The following is a 26,844-nucleotide window of genomic DNA, read 5'->3' on the forward strand; positions in this document are numbered from 1 at the left end:
GGCTCAGTGGTTCAGCATCAACCTATGAACCAGAGGTCATGGTTTGATTCCCAGTTGGGACACATGCCTGGGTTGCGGGCTCAATCCCCAGTGTGGGGCATGCAGGAGGCAGCTGATCAATGATTCTCTCTCATCATTGATGTTTCTATCTCTCTCTCCCTCTCCTTCCTTTCTGACATTAATAAAAAAATATTTTTAAAAAATCTAATTACTGATAGCAAAAGGCTCAAATTGGTAAAATATTCACCATTAAGCTCTGAAGGCTAACCATAAGCATACTAAATGGAAAGAAGTAAGTTAATCATAATTTATCTTTTAAAAATCATAATCTGATAGACATAAAATATCTTTTATTTCTCTAGATTCAAAGCTCTCCCTCCATATCAACTCAGATCCACAGGAATCTATGATACTGGATTATATTATCTTTGCAAAGTTTTATCTAAGTGACCTTGGTTTCATTGAAGTCTCTGGGGTTTGGCCATCTTAAGGTTCCCTCTGATGGCCAAACTATATAGACATTGAGGGAGGAGCTTGATTTTGTTGTCTTTTTATCATAGGTAGCAATATAGCCCCTGAGAAATCTTCCTATTCTCATTCACCTATTGAATAAACATATCTTAAGCTTCCAATAGGTGCCAGATCCTCCTCTAGGTTACCAGAGTATGTGTTAAGAACTTTGGACACTATGAAATCACTAGAGGCCCAGTGCATGACATTCATGCACGGGGGTCGGCGGGGAGGTCCTTCAGCCTGGCCTGTGCCCTCTCGCAGTCCGGGACCCCTGAGAGGTCCTTAGCGCTGCCGCGGAGGCAAGAGAGGCTCCTGCCACTGCCACTGCACTTGCCAGCCATGAGCCCGGCTTCTGGCTGAGAGATGCTCCCCCTGTGGGAGTGCACAGACCACCAGGGGGCAGCTCCTGCGTTGAGCGTCTGCTTCCTGGTGGTCAGAGTGCATCATAGTGATAGGTCGTTCTGCTGTTCAGTCAATTTGCATATTAGCCTTTTATTATATAGGATAATTGGTTCACTTTACAGTTAACGAAGGGCAAATGCTTGCTTTTGAAGTAGTCTTATTTCTTAGGAGGCAAGAACTTATTAAGATTACCTTATTATGATAATAGAAACAATAATGATACAACAATGACAAAAACAAAACTGCCTGTAGACCAATTCTCCATACTTTAAAAAGAAAGCCATTGAATAAAAACAGAATAGCTAAAGTTCATATCATGTTCTATTTTATAAAATGAATTTGAAATCTTATTGGTTAATGCATCAGACCCTGATCAAGGTTAAACCTGTGAGAATGCCATGCAGGTGGGCAAATTGCACATGTGAAGGAAATAGACCATGGCAGATATCATCGCTGATGTCTGTGTGGGCACCAGCATCAGACTAGAGTTGGCAGCAGAAGAAACCAATCAAAATCTCAGCTGCTCTGGCTCCGAGCCCCTCTCTAACCTCTCTTCCCAGGAAGAAGAACCAGCCTCACCTCTGGCTTCAACCCTCCCAGGAAAGGCTAAAAAGATGAAATGCCAACTCTCCTCCCAAGGCGAGGAGAACAGCCCCAGGAAGGTCAGCCAAAGCCTCTTCTAACACCAGTCTTCTTATTTGCTCAACCTTTTCTAGAAGCTTATGCTTATCATACAGAATGAGGTTTGCTATACAAGACAAGAACTGGCAACTTCCTTCTAACAGGTCCTGAAAAGGGAGACGGCAAGGTATGATTTCCCCCAAGCCATCGATCTTCACATTCCTTTCATATTGCCTGAGACTTTGGGCAAAGCACCAATTCCTGAATTAATGGCCTAATTTCTTAATGTGATCTTCACCTTGAATGATTTTATATTCGCCATTGCCAGTAATTAAAGAGATGTAGGAAGGAGTGGGGAACAACAGTGAGGCTGAGAATAGGGGATAGAATAGGGGATAAAACATGAGATAAAGAGCATCTGAAATGCACCCACTTTCCCTCCCCTTCCTTCTTGGTTGGTGGCAGCTATCAACGACCTTGGCCACACCCTCGCTTCCTTCCACAGTCACCTTTCCAAGCTCAGGAAAGATTTTCTAATCTTCTAAAACAACCTCTCAGGTTAAAACAAAATAAAGGGACCTTGGTTTCATATCTGAGACAAAGTATCTTTTGAAAAGCTCCAAAACTTATCTTTTGTTAAACAAAAATATTAATTTTTATAAGGGGCATAAAAAAGCAAGCTCCTGTTTATTTTCGTATCTAGCATAGTCCTGTGGAGGTTTTTAATAGTAATAACAACAATAGTAAAAATTGTGATTATTATCATGAAGCCTGAATTTTAATAAACTCACCCCCTGGTGAAATCGTAAACTTTGGTTTACTTCCTTCTACAATGTGGACAATTTCAACCATATTAATATACTTGAATATTAAGGTTCCCTTAGAATTACAGCATTTTTTTCTCTACTGACCTATAAGTCTACTTCTACCTACATATTTATATTAGGGTGGTATCTTAACTATCCTAACATAACAGCATTCAACCTTTTGCTAGGGCAACAGAGGAGTCTTTGAGCAAGACTAAAGCTTGGGATCAGACAGATCTGTGAATCCTAGCTTCAGTCACTCAATAGGTGAATTACCTTGATGTAGTTACTTAACCTCTCTGTCCTTCTGTTCCCATCTGTAAAATGGGAGTAAACCTCACTTACTCCTATGGTTGTTTTGAAGATGAATTAAGACTGTGAAATGCCATGTGTAGTGCCTGGCACCCAGACTTCTCAGGACAGGTCTATTCCCATTCCTTAAACCCAACCCCCATGACGACACCTCTGAGGAGGAGATGCCAACCCCTAGCCGAGAGATGGCTCCAAAGATGTATACAAAGAATCCTTAAGAGAAGTAACTATTTCGTTAGGACATGCACTTGTACCAGCTAATTATCACTCACAGCAAACTGTGTAAAGGCCTATGTATGGTAAGGACCTATCAAAATGTATGGGAGCACTGAAGAAGGAGTTTGGGGAACAGGGTTATGGAGGAGATGACAGAAGAGGTAATAACTGAACTGAGACCTTGAAGGATGGGGGACACTGGCACGTGGAAAGGGGATGGGAAATGAGCTCCGGGAAAAGGGAGCCCTGTAATTACAGAGATGTGAACGTGGGGATGTTGGGGGAAGTAACTATTGGGACTGTCAGGATGGACTGAGGCCAGGATGGCAAAGACCTTGAATTCAATCCCAGGGAGATTCACATTCATACACAGACAATTCAGGGCAATACTTTTTTTAAGGATAAATTTTCTAAGAAAAAATATCATGAATGAACACTACAGCATCTTTATGGGATAAAACCTCCCAAGCAAGTGCAGGGGATTATAGCTCTAGAACTTAGCCTTAAGCAACTGGCCTTTGCATGGGACAGTGGATAATACCCAGCTTCACACCACTGGAACATACTCAATCAATTAAGAGAAGTACTGATTGCCGGCTGCAAAATATCCCCACAGTGCCAAAATGTCTGTGGAGTGGGTGGGGAGCGGGGGGAGGGAGAAGGTGTGATAATTAAAAGAATTGTTACTTGCGATGTCACAGGATCCAATGTGTTAACTCTGCATGCTGGGAAGCTAGAGTGCTCCCAGCTGCCACGGGGAGGGAGGATGTGGTTTGATCCCTGGCACCACTCGTTGGGACAAGATGAATCACAAATGTGTTAATAGTGAGGTTCAATGTCATAATGTGCCAGATGGAGGTGGTTACATCTCTGATTGATTGCCTCCTGGCCAAGACAGGGGTTTTCCAGAAGGCGAATGTCTCCAAATTGGCACTGGAGCTCTAGGGATGAGCAGGTCTTTATTTTGGTCAACACGGACCTGACATTCTCGACTTTATGAAGTGTGGCTCCCCCGAAGACCCAGGCAGCCAGGAACAGGATGCAGATGAGGGACGATGTGATGAGGGGGTGATATATGGAAGACATCGTTTTGTGCTGGACAGAGCTAAGCGTGGCTGGGAACAAATCTATGGTTGCAGGGTGGGTGGGGAATTGCAGTAGAACCCTGCTTGCGAACACATTAAGTAAAGAGAGAGAGAGAGAGAGAGAGAGAGAGAGAAGAGAGAGAAAGAGAAAGGAAGAAAGAGAAAGAAGAGAAAGAGCAGGAAGGAAACACTTCCCAGCTTCAGACACCAAATCCCCACAGCAGCTGAGTCCGATGCCAGGCTGGGCCCACCGGGCAGAACTGCAGAGCATCGCAGAGCATCGCGGGGTGACCTTCCCGCCTGTCCCCTCGCACTCACCCCACCATAACCACCCAGCCCTTTGTTGTGGTTGTCGGTCTGCCCCCCAGTGCAAGCTTCCAGCTCTAAGCAGCCAACTACAAGGGCAATAACTGTGGTGTCCTACTGGGAGCGGAGGCAGCCTCGCGTGCAGGCGCGGGGTCCTAATACAGGACAGTGAATAAAGCTTCATTACAGAACAATGGAGTTAGCTGCCAGAGCCTACAGATTTGAATAAACAACAAATAAGCAACATCTGCTCCAGCATATGTGTATGGTAAAAAAAAAAAAAGTCACAAAATAAAAGAATTTGTAAATGCCAAAAGCAACCCGAAACTGCCAGTGCTACCGCGGAGTGAATTTTTAATTGCACATGCAAAGAGGCAGGCTGTGGGTATTAGTCTCACATATGTCTTGTTGCTGCCAACCTGGGAGTATAGATGAATTTAATTAAATAAGGATTATCCCTTCTCCCCAGTACAATTACTTATTTATAACAATGATAAAATTGCCTAATAAAAAAAATTGTAATATTTCAAAACAAGCCAGGAAAACACCCCGGTTTCTGTGTAAGTTGTTCAGGGCGATTGGAGTTTGAGTGTCTCTCTGCCTACTGCCAAGGAAGGAAAAAAAAGCAAACAACCATCCTGATCATAAAGCCTGCCGCAGCGAAGCAGCCAGAGACGGCATTACGGAGAAATATAAAGAAGACACAGAGCCGCGTGGGAATCGGCTTCAGCGGGGTGTGCAGAAAATGAAGCAGTCGACTCAAATGGAGGCCAGGCGCCCGAGCCAAGGGACAGGGCCACCGAGACTTGTGCGCCACCAGTGTCCTAGTCCTAACCTGTCGTGGGAGCAGGCAGTCAAGAGCGATCGGTTCCGTGCAACGTGGCGACCCTCTTCCCTGTGTGCTCATTCCCTGGAAGCAAATAACGACCCGAACCAAACAACAAAGGAGACGGACACTCAGGCCCTCTCAGTGCCAGTGGAGTCCGTTTTTACCTCCCAGTGGGCAACCCACTTCCTCAGGGAGGCCAGCAACAACCCAAGGAGGAAATCATGGATGGCCACGTCCATTCACGTGTAGGAGGTTACGAGAGAAGCCAGAATCTTCCCAGTCTCATGATCTAAGTTTGTTTTCGTGGTTGAGCAGTTTTGTTGTTGTAATAGCTTCCCTGCTCTAGAAGGGAGGCAAGCACAAAGAACTTAGGACCTGGGGCTTTCTCTCAAGGTCAATTCAGAAGGCAACCAGAAACAAAGGACGGGGGCAGTTACACAATCGCGCTGCCTCAGTTTCCTTGTCCGTGCAATGGGAATGATAAGGACAGAATCAACCTCCAGGGGAAGTCATGAATTACTGCATAGAAAGAGCCTGGAACTGCACCTGGCACAGAGAAAGCGCTCAAATGCTGCCAAGAACTTCAAGGGATGCGTTAGCAAGGCACTCAAATCTGCATGGGGCTCTTTCCTGCATGTTAGAAGCTTCCGGGTCATCTTTTGCTTCTTCTTCATGACATTCATCACAATTGTTATTCGATAATTAATTGGTTTCTCCTAATACTAACGGGCTCCGTGAGGCTGGGTTCTATTTCACTCCCGTGTGTATCGCCAGCACCTAGAACAGGTTCTTGCATGTATAAAAAGCTCATTAAATATTTGCTGAATGAATGAATTCAGTATGGAAGAAGAACTGGATTTGAATTCAAAACATCCTGGCTTCCCTTTATCAGCTGTGTAAACTTAGGAAACTTAATTTGTGGGTGTCTTATTTCTAAAAAGGAAAAAATACTGTGGCGATTATGTGAAGTAATGCCATGGAGACTGCTTGGGATGCTGCTAATCAGTGTATAGATGTAAATTGTTAACAATGGCATGCTCCCTAATAATAATTGTAATTGATTGGAATATACAGTTAAGCAACACACTCCATGCATATTCAGGGAAACCACCTGTTTGAGAGATGTTGCTAGAAAGTGTGCAAAACTGAGGTAAATGAAGTATACATTACTCAGGACTAAATGCAATACCCCACAATAAAGCACCAATTCTTAGATTTGAAAGGAATATACAAACTTTATACATTCCTAATTTATAAATATTGAAATCCATGCCAGTGAAATCATTGAAAATACCATGTATACTATTTTAAGATAGTGATTATACTCTGCCCACAATGCACTGTTGCAATGTTAAATCACCATTGATTAATTATTATGGGAACTCCTCTGGCTAAGACAAGAGAAGCTGAGAGTGACTTGATCAGTGTGGGGAGCAACAAGTATGTATGGAGTTCTCTAATGGGTCTGGCACTGTGCTTGGCCGGGGGGTGCTCAGTAAATAAGACAAGATTCCTACCCTCATTTAGCATAAGAAAACAAATAACTATTCCTCCAGAGGAGCCCTGTAGCAGTGTCATTTACTAAGCATAGCAACAGCATGAGGGCAGAGGCAGAGAAAATAAAGGAGGAAGAGTAGAACAGAGACTGTGGAATTTGAAGTTGTCTGCTTAAGAAAGGAGAGGGGGGGCATTTTTGATGTTCTCAATTAGTATACCAGTCCCTTTGAAATAGCACAGAAAGGAGAGAAAAGGAGAGAGAAAGGGAGATAGCTAGAGAGAGAGAAAGAATAAATAGAATCCCTTGTTTTCTACTTCCCACATTATTAAGTTTCATTTATTTCTTAATCTCTATCTTCTAATTATGTTTATTTTGTTGTTTTTATGATTATTTCTTGAGTTAGATACTTAGTTTATTTTCCCCTTGTTTGATAACGAAAGCAATTAATACTATGAATTTGCCTCAGATTACTGCTTCTGTTCCAATTCTCCAATTTTAAATAAAGTATTTATTATTATTGAAGTGATCCTCATTTATAGTTTTAACTTAGCATTTTCTGCACTTGAAGGACTCAGTCCCCAAGTCCTGGATTTGGTATTTTGTTTTGTTTGTTTTGAGGAGGAAAGTGTTGCTTATATTTTTATTCTTGATTTTAAATATTGCTGCATTTATATCTATGGCAAAATGACTTACACATTATATGTGAGAGTCTGTGCATGTATGTGTGTGTGTGTGTGTGTGTAAGAAACCAAAGAAATAATCCTTGCATTTAAAAATTGTTCAATATTTTAATAAATATTTCAAGAACACTGGCAAAGAATACGTATTTAAATATTTTTCTATTAAGTATTTTATCAACTGTATTAATGTCTTCTCTATCACCTTTTATTATTTCCTGTTTGACCTGTAAAAGAGGAGAGGAATCTTAAAGTCTCCCAATTTGGGGGGAGATGTTGGTCAAAGGGTAGAAAGTTGCAGTTATGTAGAATGAGTAAGTCTAGAGATCTAAGGTATAGTCAATAATGCTGTATTAAACATTGGAAATTTGCTAAGGGATATTCAGGTTCACTCATCACATACACAAGAGGGTAACTATGTGAAGAGATGATATGTTAATTGGCTTGCTATAGTAATTATTTCACTGAGTATGTGTACATCAAATCATCACATTGTATACCTTAAATATATACATAATTTTATTATTTTTTTAAATTAAAAAATAAAAGGAGCACAAAAGTTTGGACTGGTTGTTATGGGGAATGGGGCAGCAAATTAACAACAAAATCTCCCATTTTTATTGTGTTAATTTCCTATACCAGTAGTACTGCCAGAATTTTTCACTAAGTAGTGTTATGAAAATAACATATGCACATGGTAACAAAAGAAAAGTAAAAGATGCCAATTAATTTAAAACATGTTAGTTCCCCTTCTGTTAAGGTATAACCATTAACGGCTCTTTATATATTCTCTGAGAAGCATTCTGTGCACACTTCCCCCATCAATAGAAATAGATGCACTCTTAATTCAAAGAGGAATCTAGATAGAACCTTTTGTATATTTCCCCCCCGCATTTAACAACTGTATATCTCTGAGACCATTCCATACCAACACTTAAATATCTCTTTATTTTTCAAAATAATGTCTAAGTAGATTTTAATGTAAGCTTTACAACAATTGTTTAGAGCGAACTTATTTGGGGGCACTTAAGTTGCCTCTAGTTGTTTGTTACTATAAACATTCTCGCAGTAGAAGTCCTTATGTGCACATTTGAGTCTAATGGTAGGACAAATTCCAGAACTGTGATAGTTGCATCAAAACTGCATGCATTTAAAATTGTGTGACAGACAAATTACACTTCAAGTGATTCATGACAATTTAACTTCCAACTGACAGTGGGTGAGTGTTTATTCTACATGTTTTTTGTAGTTGTTTATTCTACATGATTTTTTTTTTTGTAGTCATTCTTTTATTGGCAAGCATTTCTTCTGAATAGCCTCTAATTATGAACTGCTAAATCTTGTGGTAGTCTTGCTGTGTATGCTGGTTTCATAAGGTGACAGAAAAGGTGTGTCTTGTTGGATTTCAGAGTTAAATGAGATTATTTTAGAAATTATGCTCTTAATGTGTTAGTACTCTCTTCAATCCCTAGGCAAGCTCTTCCTATAGAATTGTTTGTATCTTCATCCACAATATATTCTATTCAAGTTCCTTAAGGCTTCTGGAATATGAATGATTGAATCACCTCCCCTCTCCCCTTTTAATAGCACCAAACTGTATTTCCTCTTTATATTTATACTAGAGGCCCGGTGCATGAAATTTGCATGGGTAGGGTCCCTAGGCCTGACCAGTGATCAGGGCCGATCAGGTTCCCTGCTTCCCCGCTTCCATGCCTCCTCCTTCCCTTGCTCCCTCAGTGCCCTGCACCACCACTGCCGCTGGTAGCCCACCATGTTCTGTGCCGCCCCTTGGTGGTCAGCGCACATGGTGGTCAGAGAGCGATCGAACTCCCATTCTCCCGGTCAAACTCCCGAGGGGACACTGCATATTAGCTATATATATATATATATATATATATATATATATATATATATATATATATATTCCTTTACTCATTTCAGTGAGAATTTTTCAGGGGCTGAAGGGAGGGTAGGATATTTGTGACCTTGGCTACTTATCTTTTATAAGAAGTAATTTTATTCCAATTCATTTAGGAAAATGCTTAAATATACTTTTTCTGCTAATATTCAAAGTATTGTGCATGAGTAGATGAAAAAGTCTTTAAAATATCTTTAAGTTTTAAAGGTATTTGAAGTGTTCACCACATGCCTTCATCTATTTGTGTGTCTGTATGTGGCTTAAAACCACACTCTATTATCTCTCGTGGTTCTATGGATTAACTCAGCTCAGTTATGTGGTTGTTTGGAATTGCTCATGCAATCAAAGTTGGAAGGCATCTGGACTGAAGTCATCTGAAAGTTTGACTGGACTGGACATCCAAGATAGCTTATTCACATGGGGGCTCATCAAGGTTATCCACCAGAGTGTCTACATGTGGCATCCACATACAGTTTGGGTTTTTTACAAAACAAAGGTCATGTTTGCAGAGAGAATATTCCAAGAATAGGTATCTCAAGACCCAGGAAGCAGCCAGGCCATTTAAGGGCTATGTTCTGGAAATAGCAGAGTATCGCTTCTGCCATGTCCTATTGGTCAAAACAGTCTACATGCCTTCATCTTTTGAATGAAGTCACTCTTTCAACTTTGAGTAAAAATTCATTCATATGTATATATTTATACTAGAGGCCCGGTGCACAAAATTCGTGCATGGGGGGGTGTTTCTCAGCCCAGCCTGCACCCTCTCCAATCTAGGACCCTTGAGGGATGTCCGACCGCCCATTTAGGCCCGATCCCAAATGGGCGGTCAGACATCCCTCTCACAATCCAGGACTGCTGGCTCCCAACTGCCCTCTACTGCAGGCCTGGTCTCCCCCAACTGCCCTCCCCTGCAGGCCTGGGTCCCCCCCAACTGTCCTCCATTGCGGGCCTGGTCCCCCCCCCTACTGCCCTCTACTGCAGGCCTGGTCATCTCCAACTGCTCTCCCCTGCAGGCCTGACTCCCCTGCCCCAAACTGCCCTCCCCTGCTGACCTGGTCTCCCCAACTGCCCTCCTCTGCTCGTCCAGTCACCTCTAACTGCCCTCCCCTGCAGGCCTGGTCCTTCCCCCCCCGCAACTGCCCTACCCTGCTGGCCTGGTCCCCCTCTCACTGCCCTCCCCTGTAGGCTTGGTCCACCCCAACTGCCCTCCCTGGCCTGGTCACCACTAACTTCCCACAACTGCCCTCCCCTGCAGGCCCGGTCATCCTTAACTGCCCTCCCTGCCGTCCTGATCACCCACAACTGCCCTCCCCTGCAGGCCTGATCCCCCACAACTGCCCTCCCCTGTAGGCCTGTGCCCCCCAACTGCCCTCCTTTGCTGGCCTGGTCTCCCCCAACTCCCTCCTCTGCCGCCTGGTCACCCCTAACGTCCCACAACTTCCCTCCCCTGCAGGCATCTTGTGGTGGCCATCTTGTGGTGGCCATCTTGTGGTGGCCATCTTCTGGCCACATGGGGGCAGCCATCTTGTGTGTTGGTGTGATGGTCAATTTGCATATTACTCTGTTATTAGTGTATATATTAGAGGCCTGGTGCACAAATTTGTGCATGGGTGTGGTCTGGCCAGCCTGGCAAGGGGGGAGGGGACATGGGCAGTTGGCTGGCCTGCCTGCTGGTCGAACTCCTGGTCAAGGGGACAATTTGCATATTAGCCTTTTATTATCTAGGATATACACTGAGTGGCCAGATTATTATATGTTCAGAGATCATAATAATCTGGCCACTCAGTGTATATGCAATTCACTCCTATATATATATATCAATAATTTCCCTCTTTCTCTATTATTTGAACTAGTTTGACTTATTTTTTTCTTAGTCCTATTTTTTCTTGGGTTAACAATACTGTTTGTGAAAGTAATGAAATTACATTTGCTTTAATTGTTATTCAGATTTTCTCCACTAGGCCAACCTTCACCCATACTACTTTGCTCTCTAAATTTGAGATTAAATGTAGATTAGTGCTTTTGCCTAACTTTCCAAATAACTTTTTTGTAATGATTGGGGTGACTTAGATGATACCAGCAGACCTCTTAATTGAATGTCAAGGAAGGCAGCTCCTATTGGCAAGAGAACCCCCAGCTTCGTTGAGAAGCATTCAATTAGATGGAAAACAGATGCTTATTTTTATCTTAAAAACCTCAATGCAGGTTATGTGGTAATTACTTCAAAGAGCAGGATAACAATTTATGTAATCAGCAGGACCCTATAATTACTAATGCATAATTTCTAAACAGCATTTAGCAAAATGAGACCAATACATACACTTTGTAATGAAAAAGATGTGTTTGACACCACACTAAATTAAATTAAAATTAGCATATTTTCTTCCAGGACCTATACTAGCTTCATCTGCTTTATTTTGCTTCGCTAATTCCTGTCTACTTCTCACTCTGTTATAGGATTATGGAAATGCTGAATCACAATGATAGCTGAACAAGGGCATAGGAACCAGAAGTAGAGAAAGGCTGCCTCCCCTGCTGTCCAGGACATTATAAGACCACCTAAGAGAATACCCAAAGTTAGATCTAGATAACTTGTTTCACCTGAGAGTTTCACATGAAGGTCATATAATCACTTAATTTAGGATATAAGTTCTGGCAGATAACTTAAAAATTACCTGTTCTTATCTCTTTATAACATGTAAAAACTGAGGCCCAGTGACACGATATAACGTGTACAACATTAAGCAGTTGGCAGAAGTAAGAACGTATTCCCTCAGTTAGTTCCAGTCCTATGTGAAATCCATTCTATTATCCTGGTCGCCTCACACAGAGTTAATGGTAGACAAGCCCCACTGATACTGAATATTTCTGTAGTAAATATTTTGAAATTTACATGTACATTTGCATTGCTAGCGAGAGTTTACGTAATAGTAGCAGGTAGAAAATGCAGTGGTAGTAGATAGTAGTCGTAACAAATGTGGCATGTCCTGGCAATGAGTAAGTTCTACATTTTAAGAAAGTTGAGTAGAAGTCACTTACATTCTCTGAAAAGACCACTAATGAAATTGCACACCCTGACGAATTCTTACCTTTAGTTCCTGAAGTCAGGTCAGGGTGATCACCAATCTCCTCTTCAAAGCTCTGGACCTGAGACACCGGAATATGTCAGTCTCATTATCTTGTTCCCCAGATACCCCAACCTGTCTCTGTAGTGACAGAGAAGTGTATCAGCAACCTGTCACTGTCTTGGCTTCTGTGCCCATCCCTGCACTGTGGTTCCCTTTAGGGCGGAGTCTGTTCCCCAGAGCCTATCAGAGTGCCTCATAGCAGAAGGCTCAAAGGAGAGATGGCTAACCTTGGGATTTACAAGTAAATATCCTCCCCCACTACTGGATAATTTGACATGAAAAGAGGGGTGGGGCATGCTCTTATGTACTTTCTTTGAATTAAATTAAAGAATAGAGAAACTAATGAAAATGTGTATGTACATATTTTTTTAAAAGACTGAGAAATGCAGGTGGCCATGCCATCTAAATAGGGTGAAAATTAGCATGAATGTATGAAGGTGGGATGAAAAAGCAGAGATGTGTGAAATGGGAGTCAAGCTAGGTGACTGTCAATAAATCCCAAAGCGAACTAACAAAATACTGGTCCCATAAAAATAAAAAATAAAAAACCCATCCTGCTTCTTTGTCTAAGGCCCTGCATTAGTCATCTAGGGGGAAATATTTCCAAGACACATCCCCTCGATGACAAAACCTGGTCCTCTAGGAGCTGTGTGTGTGTGTGTGTGGGGGGGGGGCATGTCCTTGACACACACACACACACACACACACACACACACACACACAATATCTACCTCAAGAAGCTCTCCCTGCCGAGGCTATGAGAATACAGAGGAGGAATTTCACTGAGTGGGAAGTAGTTGAACGGACCCTTGAAGAAGGTGAAATGTGGAAAGAGTAGAGAAAACCATCCTGAGATGCATAATAAAACAGTGAGCAATGGCAAAGACAGAAATAACCTGTGGATTCAACTGAGAGCAAGGACTGGAAAAGGATGGAAGAAAGCAAAGGCTGGTTTCGTATCACTTAGTTCTGACTGAAGCAACCAGAATGACCTTAAAAGTCCCAGACTAAACAGGAGTTTGGAACGTAAGACCTAATGCAAGGGGTTGACAGATGAAGGGGTTAAATGAGGGCTGAAAGGCCAAAGGTGCCTTGCTGAGGGTTATCTCCCTTAGAAGTTGAGCACAAAGTACAAACAACACTGACCTCTTCCAGTTCGAAGGAGTCTGGTGCTTTCCTCGCCCTGGATAAGCTCTTGAGCTTGTTAGTCTGAATCGCGTTTTCTTTCCGAGTTCTGTCCTTGACCGACCCCTCAGACCCACAGGAAGGAAGAGTCTGCTGGGCTAGCATGGGTGAGTAAGGCCAGCGCTTTTTCAGGAGAGCTCTGGGAGGACGACAAGGTATCAAGTCATCACAGGCTTGGAGAGACCAATGCTCAGCCGAAGGAGACAAAGGACTTTGGTCGAGGTTGTCTGTCACGGCTGTTGACTCTATTCCACACCCTCCTGGTCCTGCATAGGTGCTGGAAAAATGTTCCCTCTTCTTCAGAGACCCTGACACTTCTGAACTACCGTCTCCACTGATGTTCTGCTTCGAGGCTCTCCTGAAAAGTCCTCCCTCTCTTCCTGGATGTTCTTTGGCTCCACTCACTGAAGTTCTTTGCACACTTTCCTCTCCGTCTTTCTCTTCAGCTTTGCTTTGCCAGGTGCTAACATCATTCAGCAAAGATGAGAAGGCATTGGCCACCTGACCCAGGATTTCCAGCTGTCGGAAACGGCCTGAACAATATAGAAAGCACAATTTTTAGACCGGATTTTTGTAATGAAACTGCATTGAGGTTGTCAAAACTGGAGGGGTTGGTTAACACATGTGATTTTTCAAGATGAGAAGGACTTGAAGCTCCAGAAACTCATTTTTCCCCCCTCTGTACATGCTACTAATTATTATGAAGGTGACTCCTCTATATAAAGTTATGGGGAAGTGAATACCTTTTGTATTTAGTTGTACATGCATACTAGATAGATTCATACATGACAATAATTAATGGTGTGTTAATCCATAACATCGACAGACAAAGATGTATCTTGAGTTCAATCTTGTGAATTAAACTAAATTGTCAAAAAGTAAACCCAGCTCTTTCATACAAGATGATCTTGCGTTTCTCCCACTGCTTTCGGCAGTAGATATCCTCATCCTCACCTCCATCCTCTCCATCTATTGCCACCTGAGAGTGTGGAAAAATCATGGCGCATGAATAAGGACAACATGGAACATATTTCCCTTCCCCAAACATATGCACCAACCCGCAGTGGACACGTAGAGGGGTCCAGATATAAGCTGTTCTGTTTCAGCTACGATAGGAGGGGTGGATTGCCACTGAACACATCTCCCAGACCATCTCTCCTAATACTGTGGCTCACCTCCCCGCTCACTGTGTAACTGCAGAACCAGCTCAAACTGACCTTATTCTAACAAGATACTGGGCTGTTTTTTAAGGACAACTGAACAAAACAGCATTTGGCCAAAGCATGTGCAGAGGAGAGGATTTTGACTTCCAATAACACTTGGAACCAAAGTCTCTCCACCCCACGGAACCAAAGCACTGAGACAAAACTGGAACCTGAACACCAGAATCCTTTCAGAAGTGAAGGGTCTGCTGTCCAGGGAGGTTGGGTGCTGAAGCCATTCTTACCATGAATGGCCAAGCTCCAACGCCCTCCAGTTGAAACTTGTCCCCTGCCAATGATTTCGCATGCTAGCAGGTTTCCCTGAACCCCGTCAATCTCTCTTTGAACCCTGGATCAGAAGACAGATTTGAGCTCTGCCTCTTTTCTTCTTGCTGGTTGATCTTACAATAAAGATTTTTTTTCTTAAAAGCCAGTGCCATAGTATTGGCTCCTACGTGTACTGGGTAGCGAGCCCTTGCTCTGTAACAATTGCCGTCGGTAGGACTTGGATGCCATGTGGTCCTCACTTACCATACAAGTTAGGGTTCTCAATGTCCATTCGCTGCTTTTGAGCTTCAAGAAAAACACGGATATTGATCCCTGTGGCTGCTGAGCTACAACCCAGGAATCTGGCTGGAATTTGTGTGCAGATGTCTGGCTCGTCAGCACCAAACCCCAGATCCAAGAGAATCTCCACTGGATCTTTTTCCACAAATTCCAGCCACTCAGGAATGCTGCAGTAAAAAATATGAATGTCTTTATCCCGTAACATACATGCTTTACAGTTTTCACATTTGCTTTATAGATAGTAACATACTCTATGTATCTTTTGGCATCATGCCTTTTTTCTTCTAAAATATGAATTGAAGATCACAAGTTAGTATATATAAACAAATACCTATTCCTTTTGTCACTGTACAGAATTCCATAAAATGGGAGCCGAGAACTTATATGACCATTTCCCCATTGACAGATATTTAGCCTATTTCACTGACCCTTTTATACTCCTCTTGCAAGTTGGGGTTTAGAAATCCTCACTCATTCTCTCCTCTATCCATTCATGAATTTCTCAAGTGCCTACTTATCGATTCATGAAATCCACTGTTGCATGGGATGATTTTCCTGGATGCGAAGTGCCTGGAAACCACATACCTTTGTGGTATACTCACAGCAGAATGGCACGAGTTGAAGCTGGTCCCTCTGGATAGGGTAGGAGTTTCTGAACATTGGTGCAGAGATCTAGGGCGAGAGGGTAGCAACGATGAGATGGGTCCATTTAGATCATCTCTCTCCTCCGCCCCCCACCTCCCCACCAGAGAGCAGTGGGAGCCTTTCCCTTCCAGAGCACACATTTGCATTTCCTGGTCATTCCTAATAATCCCACAGGGGCCACGCCTTTGAAGAGGGAGCGCAGCAGCGGCAGAGGGGAGTGCTGCCTACAGAAGGTGTGAGGATTTAAGTGTCAGGTGCCCACTAGAGCTCATTATGAAGGTGACAGAATGTCTCACTTTTGACAGATGGCAAATCATTGGGGAACCTTTCAGGAATGATCCCTGCTAGATAGGCTCTGACTTTCGGGAGGAAGTTAAAATTTTGTTATGAAAGAGGTTGAGGCAGCAGCCACTGAAGCGACTCAACATTCATTCTCATCATGAAGGACTTCCTAGGGCATGGTTAGTGTTCTCGGAGTGCTGTCTCTAGGCTCAGGGCCAACCATTTGCAACAGTAACACTCCCCTTTACTGCCTCAAAAACCAGCATCCCTCTATCCAAAGAGACCTGAACTGCAGGTCATTTGAAAGCATTTCCAGCCTGGCCGGTGTGGCTCAGTGGTTGAGCATGCACCAGAAGGTCACTGGTTTGATTCCTGGTCAGGGCACATGCTTGAGTTGTGGGCTCAATCCCCAGCAGGGGCTGTGCAGGAGGCAGCTGATCAATGTTGATCTTTCTCTCTCATCAATGTTTCTATCTCTCTTTCCCTCTCCCTTCCTCGTTAGCTAAAATCAACGAAAACATATTTTTAAAAAGAAAGCATTTCCAAACAGAACGGAACCCTGTCATAATGTAGTTGACGTGTAGATGCCTCATCTAAAAGATAGCTGCATCTAGTCTCATCAAATACAACAGCCAGTTGGCACAAAATTGAAATTTATCGAAGAATACAATGTAGATAACAGTTTTCCCAAGGAGACCAAGGTCTCCTGCGTGCACAGCTGAATTTGCCTTAATCTTGTCCATTATTAGTAAGAATAGATGGGCCCTGCCTCTTTGTTCAATTGCTTCTCCCGACCTATAAAAGCTCATAGTCTAGTTCAGTGGTCCTTAAACCAGAGCGTGCCCAAGGACTATGCGAAGACCTTATAAAAACACCGATTTCTGGACTCTACCCCTAGGTTTTCCTATTCAAAGTGTCTGGGTTGGGAATCAAAAATCTGTCCTAGTAAGTTCTCAGGTGATGTGGATGCTGCTGCTTGGGGTCACTTTGAGACCTAGTCTATCTTCAAATTAAGAGACTCTCACTGCTTTCCACCTAACATTGGAAATTATAATAATTAAATTATAGCATGATGGTCAATAATATTTGCCATATGAAATATGAATGTAACTGTTTTATAAACAGGTCCTTGTGAACAGCTGAATTACAGTAGAATACCATTTCTGTGTGTTTTAATTAAATCCCCTCCAAGTCAGAATTTGTTGATTTAATTTACTCACTCCTTCATGACATTTTAAGAACCTCTATTTCTCTCAAGTTTCCCGAAAACATTGCAGCACTGTGGCTCAATCAGTGACAAGATCCCAAGATCCATGTCATTATTAAGAACTCTCCTCACTGTACTTCCCTTATGAGAGATGTGGCCGTAAAATACTGGACTGAAGCAACACTGATTCTGCCACCTACCTCAGGTAGTCTTTTACAGTCATTTGAACCATTCCTTGTTCATGCGAAAAAACTGCAACAAAAAAAGGGGGGATGAACTTAATTTCCTTTCATCCTCATGGAAGATTTTCTCATCCTCAAAGGAACCAACGTGTGACTGATTGCCATGTCTGAGATTGTATGGGCATGAGATACAAGGCATCTCTGTAGTGAACAAGACAGAATGTAATTAATGGCTAAATGGTGTGACAGGCACTTGAAGACGTGTGTACTTGCTCAGTGAAAGGGAAGTCAATGGCTCGTGAAGTAGTCAGCAGTGACTACCTGGAAAGAAGCAGTGCTTGTCTCGAGTTTTTAAGAATAAGGAGAAATGACCCAGCCGGTGTTGCTCAGTGGTTGAATGTCAACCTAGGAACCAGGAGATCAGTTCGATTTCTGGTTGGGGCACATGCCCAGGTTTTGGGCTCGGTCTCCAGGAGGCAGCCAACTGATGTTTCTATTTCTCTCTTCCTCTCTGGAATCAATAAAAAAATTTTAAAGAAAAACATATAAAGAAAAAAAAGAGGTGGCAGGGGGCTGGGATCATCTGCTCATTAAAAAAAATAGGAGAATTTGATTGTTTGAAAAGAGGGGTTGCTGTGAAAGAAGAGCATCTGGAGCAAGGGCAGATCTCAGGGGCAGGGCTGGTCATGTTAGATCAAATGGCATTTTGAAATACAGAACTACAACTTAAAGAGGAGGTGAGAGAAGAGATCAAATATATGTCTGCTCTACGAAGCAAATGGAACTCTGTCAGCACAAGAATCATATGGGGTGAAGAATATAAATCTACTGTAAACGTTTAAGAATAGAGTAGGGATGTATATGGCCTCTGTGCTACCCACTCCAGCTCCCACTCCCATAGCAGACATCACCAGTCAACCTCATCACTTTCTCATAGAGCCTAGGTAGGCTCTTAAATTCACCAAGAAAGCCACAACTGATCAAATGAGATGAAGCTTATTTGACATTCTTTGTTTGCAATAAATTTCACAAGTGGGTTTTGAGAAACACAGTGATTTCAGGGTACATATCTAAACTTTAGAAATTGCTAAACTTAAAGAGAATATGTAACTGCTCATAAAACATTCTGGGGAGCCACTGCCAAGGATGGCATATTGAGGCAAGTGATCATTATTATGATACAACTATGACATTTTTCAGATGTCCTATGTGACATCTGGTGACAGATATAAGTCAAAATAACTGATTCAAACCTATGTACCAAGTTAAGAATGAACTTAGAATCAAAACTCCAGTCTTTTTTGCCCATTACATCAGTAGTTTTGAAACTCTGGGTTTAAGCAGAGAGATTCTTCTTCAAGATTCCAATAGTTTACAGGGGTCAAAGGGAGCTGTCCTGACGGTTTTGTCCATCCACTTTTTCTGGGTCCCGTGAGGCACCTCCAAGACCCAGAGTTTGAGAAACATCATTTGTTCAGTGCCAAGTCTCTCACCTCGGCAGGCACCGCTAATCCACTGCAGTGCTCACTCCCTGAACTCAACTCACTCTCAGAGCTTCTCAGACCATAAAGCCATTACCAACTGATTGAAGTTGTCACACGAGAGAAAGCCTATTTGCCACTTTATTAACCACGTTATAGATGCAAGCACAGTCTAATTTTTGACAGTTATATTGTAATGACTTGATGCCATAATAAATTAGAGACATTGCCCAAAATGAAAGGTAAAATAAATATTTGTCTATTTTAAGCATTTTTTTTTTCTGTTCCTCCCTGACTCCATTCCTGCCACTACCACCTCCACCTACTGCTGTGCAGGGAAGTCCCAAAGGCTAGCTCCAAGTTTCTGAGCGCCTCTTCTCCCCGAAGCCATTCCGTGGTTCTGCGTGTCCTGCTAGGACGCCTCTCTCGCCCCTGCCTCGGCCTTTCCCAGTTGCCTGCCATTGCTCTGGATTTCCTCGGACGTGTGAATGGATGTGTGATCCAGGCCAGCCTGGCACTGTGGACACAGTGAGTGGCTCAGACTGTGAGAGAGGAAATGACCATTTTCAGATACTGAAGAGAAGAGTTCGCTCAGCCTTGCTGCCCTTTCCCACACCCTGGCCCCGCAGGAAACCCAGCCTCCAGAGAAATGGGCAGCCCTGCACCCAGGGCATCTCCATGAGCTTCTCGAGCCACACTCCGTGGACCACACCCCACGGCCCTGCCATCCACCTTCAGAAGCAAGCTGCTTGCCAGGAAACCAAGGGGAGCCCCGAAGAGGAAAAGGAGCCCCCAAAAGCAACATGTTTTCCAAGAAATGTGCAAAGTGGAGCCAGCTAGGTCACGAGGGGGGTTAGTTTTCTGATCTGACGACACATATTGAAAGCCTAACACAATTTCAATACCCGTTGGAGAAAGGGCCTTCTCTCCTTCCACCTTACAGCTCCCCATAAGGCCCAGCCATCACTGACCCAGAGGGGCGGTTGGGGTGTCTAAACCCCTCACCTGAACCCCATCCTCACTGACGCACAGATACAGCTTTTATATCTCTTGTTAGATTCCTTATCTACTGTCTTCTTGACCTTATTTGAAATGACACAAATGTCTCTCTCCATCTAATTCACACACATCAGCCTTCTCTGCTGTCAAGCTTAGATTTTGGAGAAAACCAAGCCAGAGAAAATCAATATGATCTTTTAGAAGAAATTCACAAACTAAGCTTGTTTTAAAAATTATAATAAAATTGTTAAAAATGAATTTGGTTCATCACTCCATTTCCTTGGGCATTTCCGGGCTTCCCAGGTCCTGGGAAGCAGTGACCGGTCTTTCCAACACTTCCGCCTGGTAGTTGAGAGTCTTGGAGAGAGAAGTGTGGAGTTATTATTCGTTGTCTGTTGGGGTGTTTTGTTATGGTGGTGGTTGTTTTATTTTTGTTTTTCTCTACTTTGCCAATGTGTAAGATAAACTCTCTGGAGCCTGAGGATGGGCTCCTCAGGGCCAGGTTGCCTGTTTTCAATAATGAACCTGAACCTAAACCTGAACCGAGAGGCATAAGCAGGCAGCCCAGGTCTCACTGGCATGGGATTCCTAGAATTTCCTAAAAACTCAGCAAATCCAGCAACTGTGGCCCAGGCCCTTCAGGGCAGCTGTCTATTGGCAGCCATGTGCCCTGTGATTCCCTGCTCTCCGTCCGGCCTGCTTGGTCCAACAGTGGTTACCACCCCAGCTCCAGAAGCATTTGAATCTGCTACTATAGTCACAGCAAGAATTTGACACCCAAGGAATGCCAGGTGGAGCAAACCAACCGCTCCTGTTGCCCCGGACTTTCTCAAGCTTCTGCAGGCACCAGGCTCGTCCAGGGAGAAGATGGGACCCTATGGCCGTGCCTGTGTTCACCACAAAGCCCTGCTGGGGAGGGCCTCCTTCATTCCTCACTCGTTTCTCTCGTTGCTAGCTTTTGATATTTTATCTAATATTTTCCCCTTCGAAGATACCCTTATTGGTTTTATAAAACCATATTTGACTTTCTAAGTGCATTGGAGAATAAATACTGAAAAAAAATATTAAGGTCCTTCTATTCCCACATTTTGTAAGGGTTGATTTGGAGGAGAATTAAAGCAAGAAAAATCATGCCCTGCCCTACTCAGTGTGTCCCACTGCATGGGTTAAGATCCAGTTCTTACTCCTTCTTGGAGACCTGAGTCTCCAGCCACCCCACCCACTGCTAGGTGGACTCCTGCCATCTGAAGCAGCAGACACCGCGCTTAACCCTGCAGAGTGTATGGCTGGGGAAGATGGAGTGAGATATGCAGAAGGCACTAATTAGCACCTTCATTGGCTTAGAAAGCATTTTTTATTTTGGTTTTCCTAAGCATTTCTGACTGATTCATGGAAGACATTTGGTTCTTTGGAATATCGTCCAATAGACTAATCAAATTACATTTTCACAGGGCTCTAAAATAATAGCAATCTGCAGCTTTCTGCACACTTAACTCCTGCATGACCAAGACACTTAGAAGAGGCAGTCAGCAGGGTTTGTCTCATTTAATCAATTATTAATCTATATCCTTACCAAAAAAGAGACTCTTCATTCTCCCCGACTCTCATGCTCAAAACCTTAAAGCCGGTTGTAATGATTGGGCTCTTCTTCACCCACATATCTGTTTATTTTGCTGGTGATGTTGACCCATCCTCTCTACTCCATTGCTGACACCCACCCCAAGTTGAGGTCACAGCAGCTTCATCCCGAGGTGTGCACCATCCTCCCATTGCCAGGATACACACTGGAATCTGTCGCTGCCCTTCTCAGAAACCATTCATAACTCACTGCAATAGAGATGGCCAGTGTGTACCAGGCCTGCTGCAGTTCCCCGGTGCTGCACCCATGGCATCTGTCACTTGTGACTCAGGACCCTCTATTCAGGTGAACAAAGGTAGGGCTTCAAAAATTGCTGAACACAGCCTGTCCTTTGATTGGAACCTGAGATGACACTTCTTTGCCACCCCTCTCCTAAGACATCAAGTGGGATCCCCTCTTTCTGGATACCAAGGCATATATAACATGACAATACCCTATTTAACAGGAACATTTCTGCCTTTGCTTCCCAGCCTGAGACCAGTTCCTAGTCTGACCACCTTCTGTGTGCATTCCTGTACCTATGTAACTTTCTTCTCATTCTATGACTTTGCCAAAGCTCCTTTTGCTTCCACCAACTGACACTGTCTTGCTTTGCCTCTTTTTTCCCCCCAAAACCACATCTCCCTTTAATTGACTAGCTTATGTCTCACCTCTCCTTTGAAGATTTCCCAATATGACTACATCATCTTCATCACGGGCCAGTTGTACTAAGATCCTTTGGTTGATTAGCTCTGGAGAAGTCAGGCATGTTACAGGGGATCCCTGCCTCAGGGGCATCTACAATTTTGTTAGTGAGGCTGATCATAGCCTTAATAATTTGAGGCAGCAGAGACCATGTGCCATATGAATAGAACCCATAGTGGATGTGACTGGTGTTTAGAAAACTGAACGAGTCTCTTAGTGCAGACATCAGGAAGGGCCCTCACGAGAATATGGAACTTGAGTCAGGACTCAAAAGAAGGGCAACGGGTGAACAGAACCGGAGAGATGTAAATATAGGAGGAATTGGATGATGAAGGAAGTAGCGATGGAATGAGAGCAGATAGGATTAGAAGGTCTTTTAGAACATTGGTATCGGTTACATTCAGATTATGATGGTCCTGGAAAGTCAGAGTGACATTCTCGAGAGCAGGAACCATAGATTCTACATCTTTGTTCCCACCGCCTGGCACAGCTCTTTGCTCTGAATGCTTTCTTTTGATAAGCATTAAAGGAACATCTATTATGCTTAATTGGATTTACTTTGACTTTTTCTTATAATAGAGACCACAACATTTAGAATTTGATTCTGTAAGTTCTTATTGTTTAATCAATTCCTACTAGAAAGAGATGAGTTTACTCACCAGGGACTTCCTTGGGTATTGGAGAACTATCTGAATAGTAAAAAAGACAAATGAGTTAACCACCCATCAAATGATCCATGCCACCCAGCAGATTTTCGACAGACACTATCTCTCTGCTGTGGGAGTTAGTTCTAGTGTTTCCACTCACAGTTATGCTCAGTTGTTGAACAAGTACACCCGGTATAACCCTAACACATGCATTTGGTGTACGCATCTGTCCTTGCAGCATTATGACAATGCACTCTCAGAGTGAGGGCTGATGTTCAATTTCTTTTCTAGTGGTGGGGATGGGTTTGCCCTCTCTCCAGGTCCTCTCTCCAGCCTTTCTTATGTGCAGCTTTAATCTGTAATCCTGGGTTAAGAATTAGTCAGCAGCTTAGAAGAGGGACCTTACCATCTAGGACCATGGTCCATTTAAGCATCACATCCACTCTAAAGACCCTCTGAATATGCTATGTGTTTGTGGGTATAGGAAGGTCCGTGGATCCTCTCTAGGCCCAAACTGAGAATCAAATTTGTTTTCTTGTGCAGTCGGTGACCACTAAGAGGAGTTAACCTGCACTTGGAGCCCTGCTTCTCGGAGAAGAAAAGGAGTAAGAAGCTGAAGGATGCCCATGTGGCTCTTCCCTGTAAGTCATCCATGTGCCCTGAGCCGATGATGTCCTGGAGATACTTAAAGACAAGATTCAGACCACTCAGCTAAGATGCCCTAATATTTGTCACAAGACAGGGCAGACTGGTGAGAGACCATCGTAAGCTTGGGTAAGCAACGTTTCAGTGGCAGTGACCTCAAAGCCCCAAGAGAAGAGGCCCCTGAGGGGAGGTCCAGGCTTTACGGACTGCCCCAGGGAAGCCGGGAAAAGGTGCCACACCCACCTCAGGATATCTCGGGTCACCGGATCATTCCCACCAGCTAACACATCTCCTGAAATAGCTCCCATTCTCAGAAAAGAGCATTCCCTTTGTCTCCACCTTCTCTTCCAGCTGTCCTTTCAATTAGCTGCTCCCTTTCACTTTCCAAAGAAATATAATGGAGAAGTATTTGGTAAATACTTCTTTCCATATTAAGTCCAATAACTGCAAATGGTTGGGTAGCTGCCCATGACACTGGCATCTGAGTCTCACGGAAGTACTTCATCACGGATGATCCTTCCTGGAGGCCCACTGGACTGCTCCCTATGGGAGGTACTGGGTTGCCTGGAAGATGGGCAGGCACCTGGATCTTGTTGCTACTTCAGTGTATCAAGTCCCAGACGTGGTCATGGAGGGAAACCAGCCTCAGAATGATTCCCACTTGTAGTGGGTATCACCCCCGATTTTATTTCTGTATCTGAGATTTCATTTCAGAATGTGTCCTTTATTTGGAAATAGGGTCTTTGAGGGTATAATTAGTAAAGGTGAGGTCATGGTGGATTAGGGTGGGCCCTGATTCCTACATCCAAAGACGGGTGTCCTTAAAAGAAGAGAAGACCCACAGGGAAAAGACAGCCATGAGAAAGCAGGCCAGAGAATGGGGTGATGCAGCCACAAGCCAAGGAATGCCAGGGTGGACAGGAGCCGCATGAAGACAGATAGAGGATGGAAGGAGTTCTTCACTAAACATCCAGAGAGAGAATGACACCGTGATTTCAGACTTCCAGCCTTCAGAACCAGGAGAGAATGCATCTCGCTTTAAGCCACCAAGTTTGTGGTAATCGTTAGGGCTGCCCTAGGAACCAGTGCCCTCTCGGCATCATACGAGGGTTGTGGGAGTTTTCACAGGCTTCTCCCTCCATAGTGGCTACTTCTCTGTCTCCTCTTCAGTTCCTTTTCTTTTCACCACAGGTTTCTCCCTGCTACACTTGGCACGACCTTCAGGTCCCCCGTTTCTGGGACTGTTCCACTTCCACACTCCCCAGGGCAGCTCCTGGCTCCCCTGAATTCAGTGTGTGTCCATCTCGCCACGGCCAGTGCCTGCACACAGAGGGACTAACAGAGTGCCGGGCCTCAAGCGTCCCCACCTGCCACTAACCAGCTGGGACCAGAAACCAATACACTTGACCACCCTGTGCCCCAGATCCTTCACCTGTAAATCACAAATGAACACCAGCCGGGCGACCGCACAGGTCACTGAGTTGAAAATGTGATAGATGAGAAAGGGGCTTGTAAATGCGAAGGCTCAATTAAACCTGCAGGGAGCTAGTCCATTATTATTAGAAACCTCGCTGAAGATGAAGGACCTGGCAAATCGAAACTGCATTTCTGTCCTCACAGCCCTTCCAATATCCCTCCTCTCCTCCACGTCTTCCCCTCATGTCTGAGCCCCTTCAGGTCACTGACTTGATTCAGAGAAGGAAGGGCCACGATGTGTGTTTACTTTTGAGGAGGTGAAGTTTTTAATATAGTGATTGACAACCCCAGAACTGGTGCCAGGTGTCCCGCCATGACCTGGGAAGATGAAATGTCGGGGGATGTGAAATGCTGGATGTATTTCTTAAGTTCTTGCCTTTCCTTGAGTCTGATCTATGATGAACAGAGGTACTTAATTTCAATTTATTGGCAAACATCTCCAGAGATTTTTGCATCATGAAACTTTTATATATATATATTTTTAAAAAGCTTAGTCTCCCTGGCCAGGTAGCTCAGTTGGTTAAAGCATCGTCCCAGGAGGCCAAGGTTGTGGGTTTGCCCCCAGTCAGGTAACATACAAGAAGCATCAAATGAATGCAGAAATAAGTGGAACAACAAATTGATGTTGTGCTCTCTCCTTCACTCCCTCTCCCTCTCTCTTAAAAAAAAAATCAATTAAAAAAATAAGCTTGGCAAAGAAGAAAATTTCAATGAATTTACCTAGTTTTTTTAAGTAAAAAAAAAAATCCAAATTTAAACTGGTTTGTAGCCAACATCATCTTAAGTTAAGAGGCAGTGAAAAAAGTGAACTAATTAAAACCAGCCAAGTAAGGAACAATTTGACTAAAAATTGTTTCCTCTAATCATTAAACTCCTAATTTATGTCATTTTCACATACATTATTTATGGCATTTCTAATGTGTAGACAGTCAGTATTGCATTTCATTTATAATTGCCAGTGCTTATTGTTTTACTTTCCCATTGAGTGGAACTTAAAGTGTGAGTGCATTTCATGATCAAGGGGTCTTCGATTCTATGAAATACAGTATTTCATTTAATGAAGATGGAAACTGTGAGACTTGTAATTACATTTTTTTCTTTTTGTAATGTTCATATCAAATCTCTGCGTAACAAGCATGCACCATGTTCTGCCTCAGAAATACATGCTTGTATTGTTTGCTAGAGACTCCAGTCATTTGTTCTTTTTGAGAACAAATGCATCGTTTTGAGACCAAAGAAGAGAAAGAAACTAGATTTGGAAAGAAAACGACAATATACTGTGAGGAGAAATGAAACAATTTCATTTCCATAATTACATTCTTGCAAAAACATCTTCATAGAACCCGGTGAATTTTCGGCTAGAACTTGAGCTAATGTTATGGCAAGAGTTCTGGTTTCCAGCCCTCACCTGCCTTCCTGAGCCTCAGTCCCGAATATCAAACAAAGCAACTGCACCGGATGGTTGTTGAGATGGGTTCTATTTCTAGGAACCTCTGGTAATTCTCATTTTAAGAAGAGTTATTTGCACAGACATATCGATACAGCTCCTACCAGGGTTTGCAAACCATGATTGCTGCTGGGATCTCTTGTCTTACCTGTGTGGTCCGTGACTTGCTGAAAGTTTTCATCTACAGAGACGCTGTAAGAAACAAAAGTATTGTGAATCAAACTGTGTGTGTAAACAAGTTAGAC

At 43.4% G+C, this 26,844-nt stretch overlaps 1 protein-coding gene across 1 annotated transcript in view; it reads right to left on the reverse strand.

Annotated features, from left to right (window-relative positions):
• Window positions 1-26,844, reverse strand: part of ITPRID1 (ITPR interacting domain containing 1) — a 47,756-nt gene that overhangs the window by 18,981 nt on the left and 1,931 nt on the right. Inside the window, exons 3-8 of the mRNA XM_054726602.1 lie at window positions 26,748-26,791; window positions 17,600-17,651; window positions 15,851-15,937; window positions 15,230-15,432; window positions 13,458-14,029; window positions 12,273-12,330 (exon numbers count right to left, since the gene is read on the reverse strand). Of these exons, the coding sequence (XP_054582577.1) occupies window positions 12,273-12,330; window positions 13,458-14,029; window positions 15,230-15,432; window positions 15,851-15,937; window positions 17,600-17,651; window positions 26,748-26,791 (1,016 nt within the window). The remainder of the gene's footprint in view (window positions 1-12,272; window positions 12,331-13,457; window positions 14,030-15,229; window positions 15,433-15,850; window positions 15,938-17,599; window positions 17,652-26,747; window positions 26,792-26,844) is intronic.

Source organism: Eptesicus fuscus, chromosome 14, assembly GCF_027574615.1.
Source record: "Eptesicus fuscus isolate TK198812 chromosome 14, DD_ASM_mEF_20220401, whole genome shotgun sequence".
Lineage (NCBI taxonomy): Eukaryota > Metazoa > Chordata > Mammalia > Chiroptera > Vespertilionidae > Eptesicus > Eptesicus fuscus.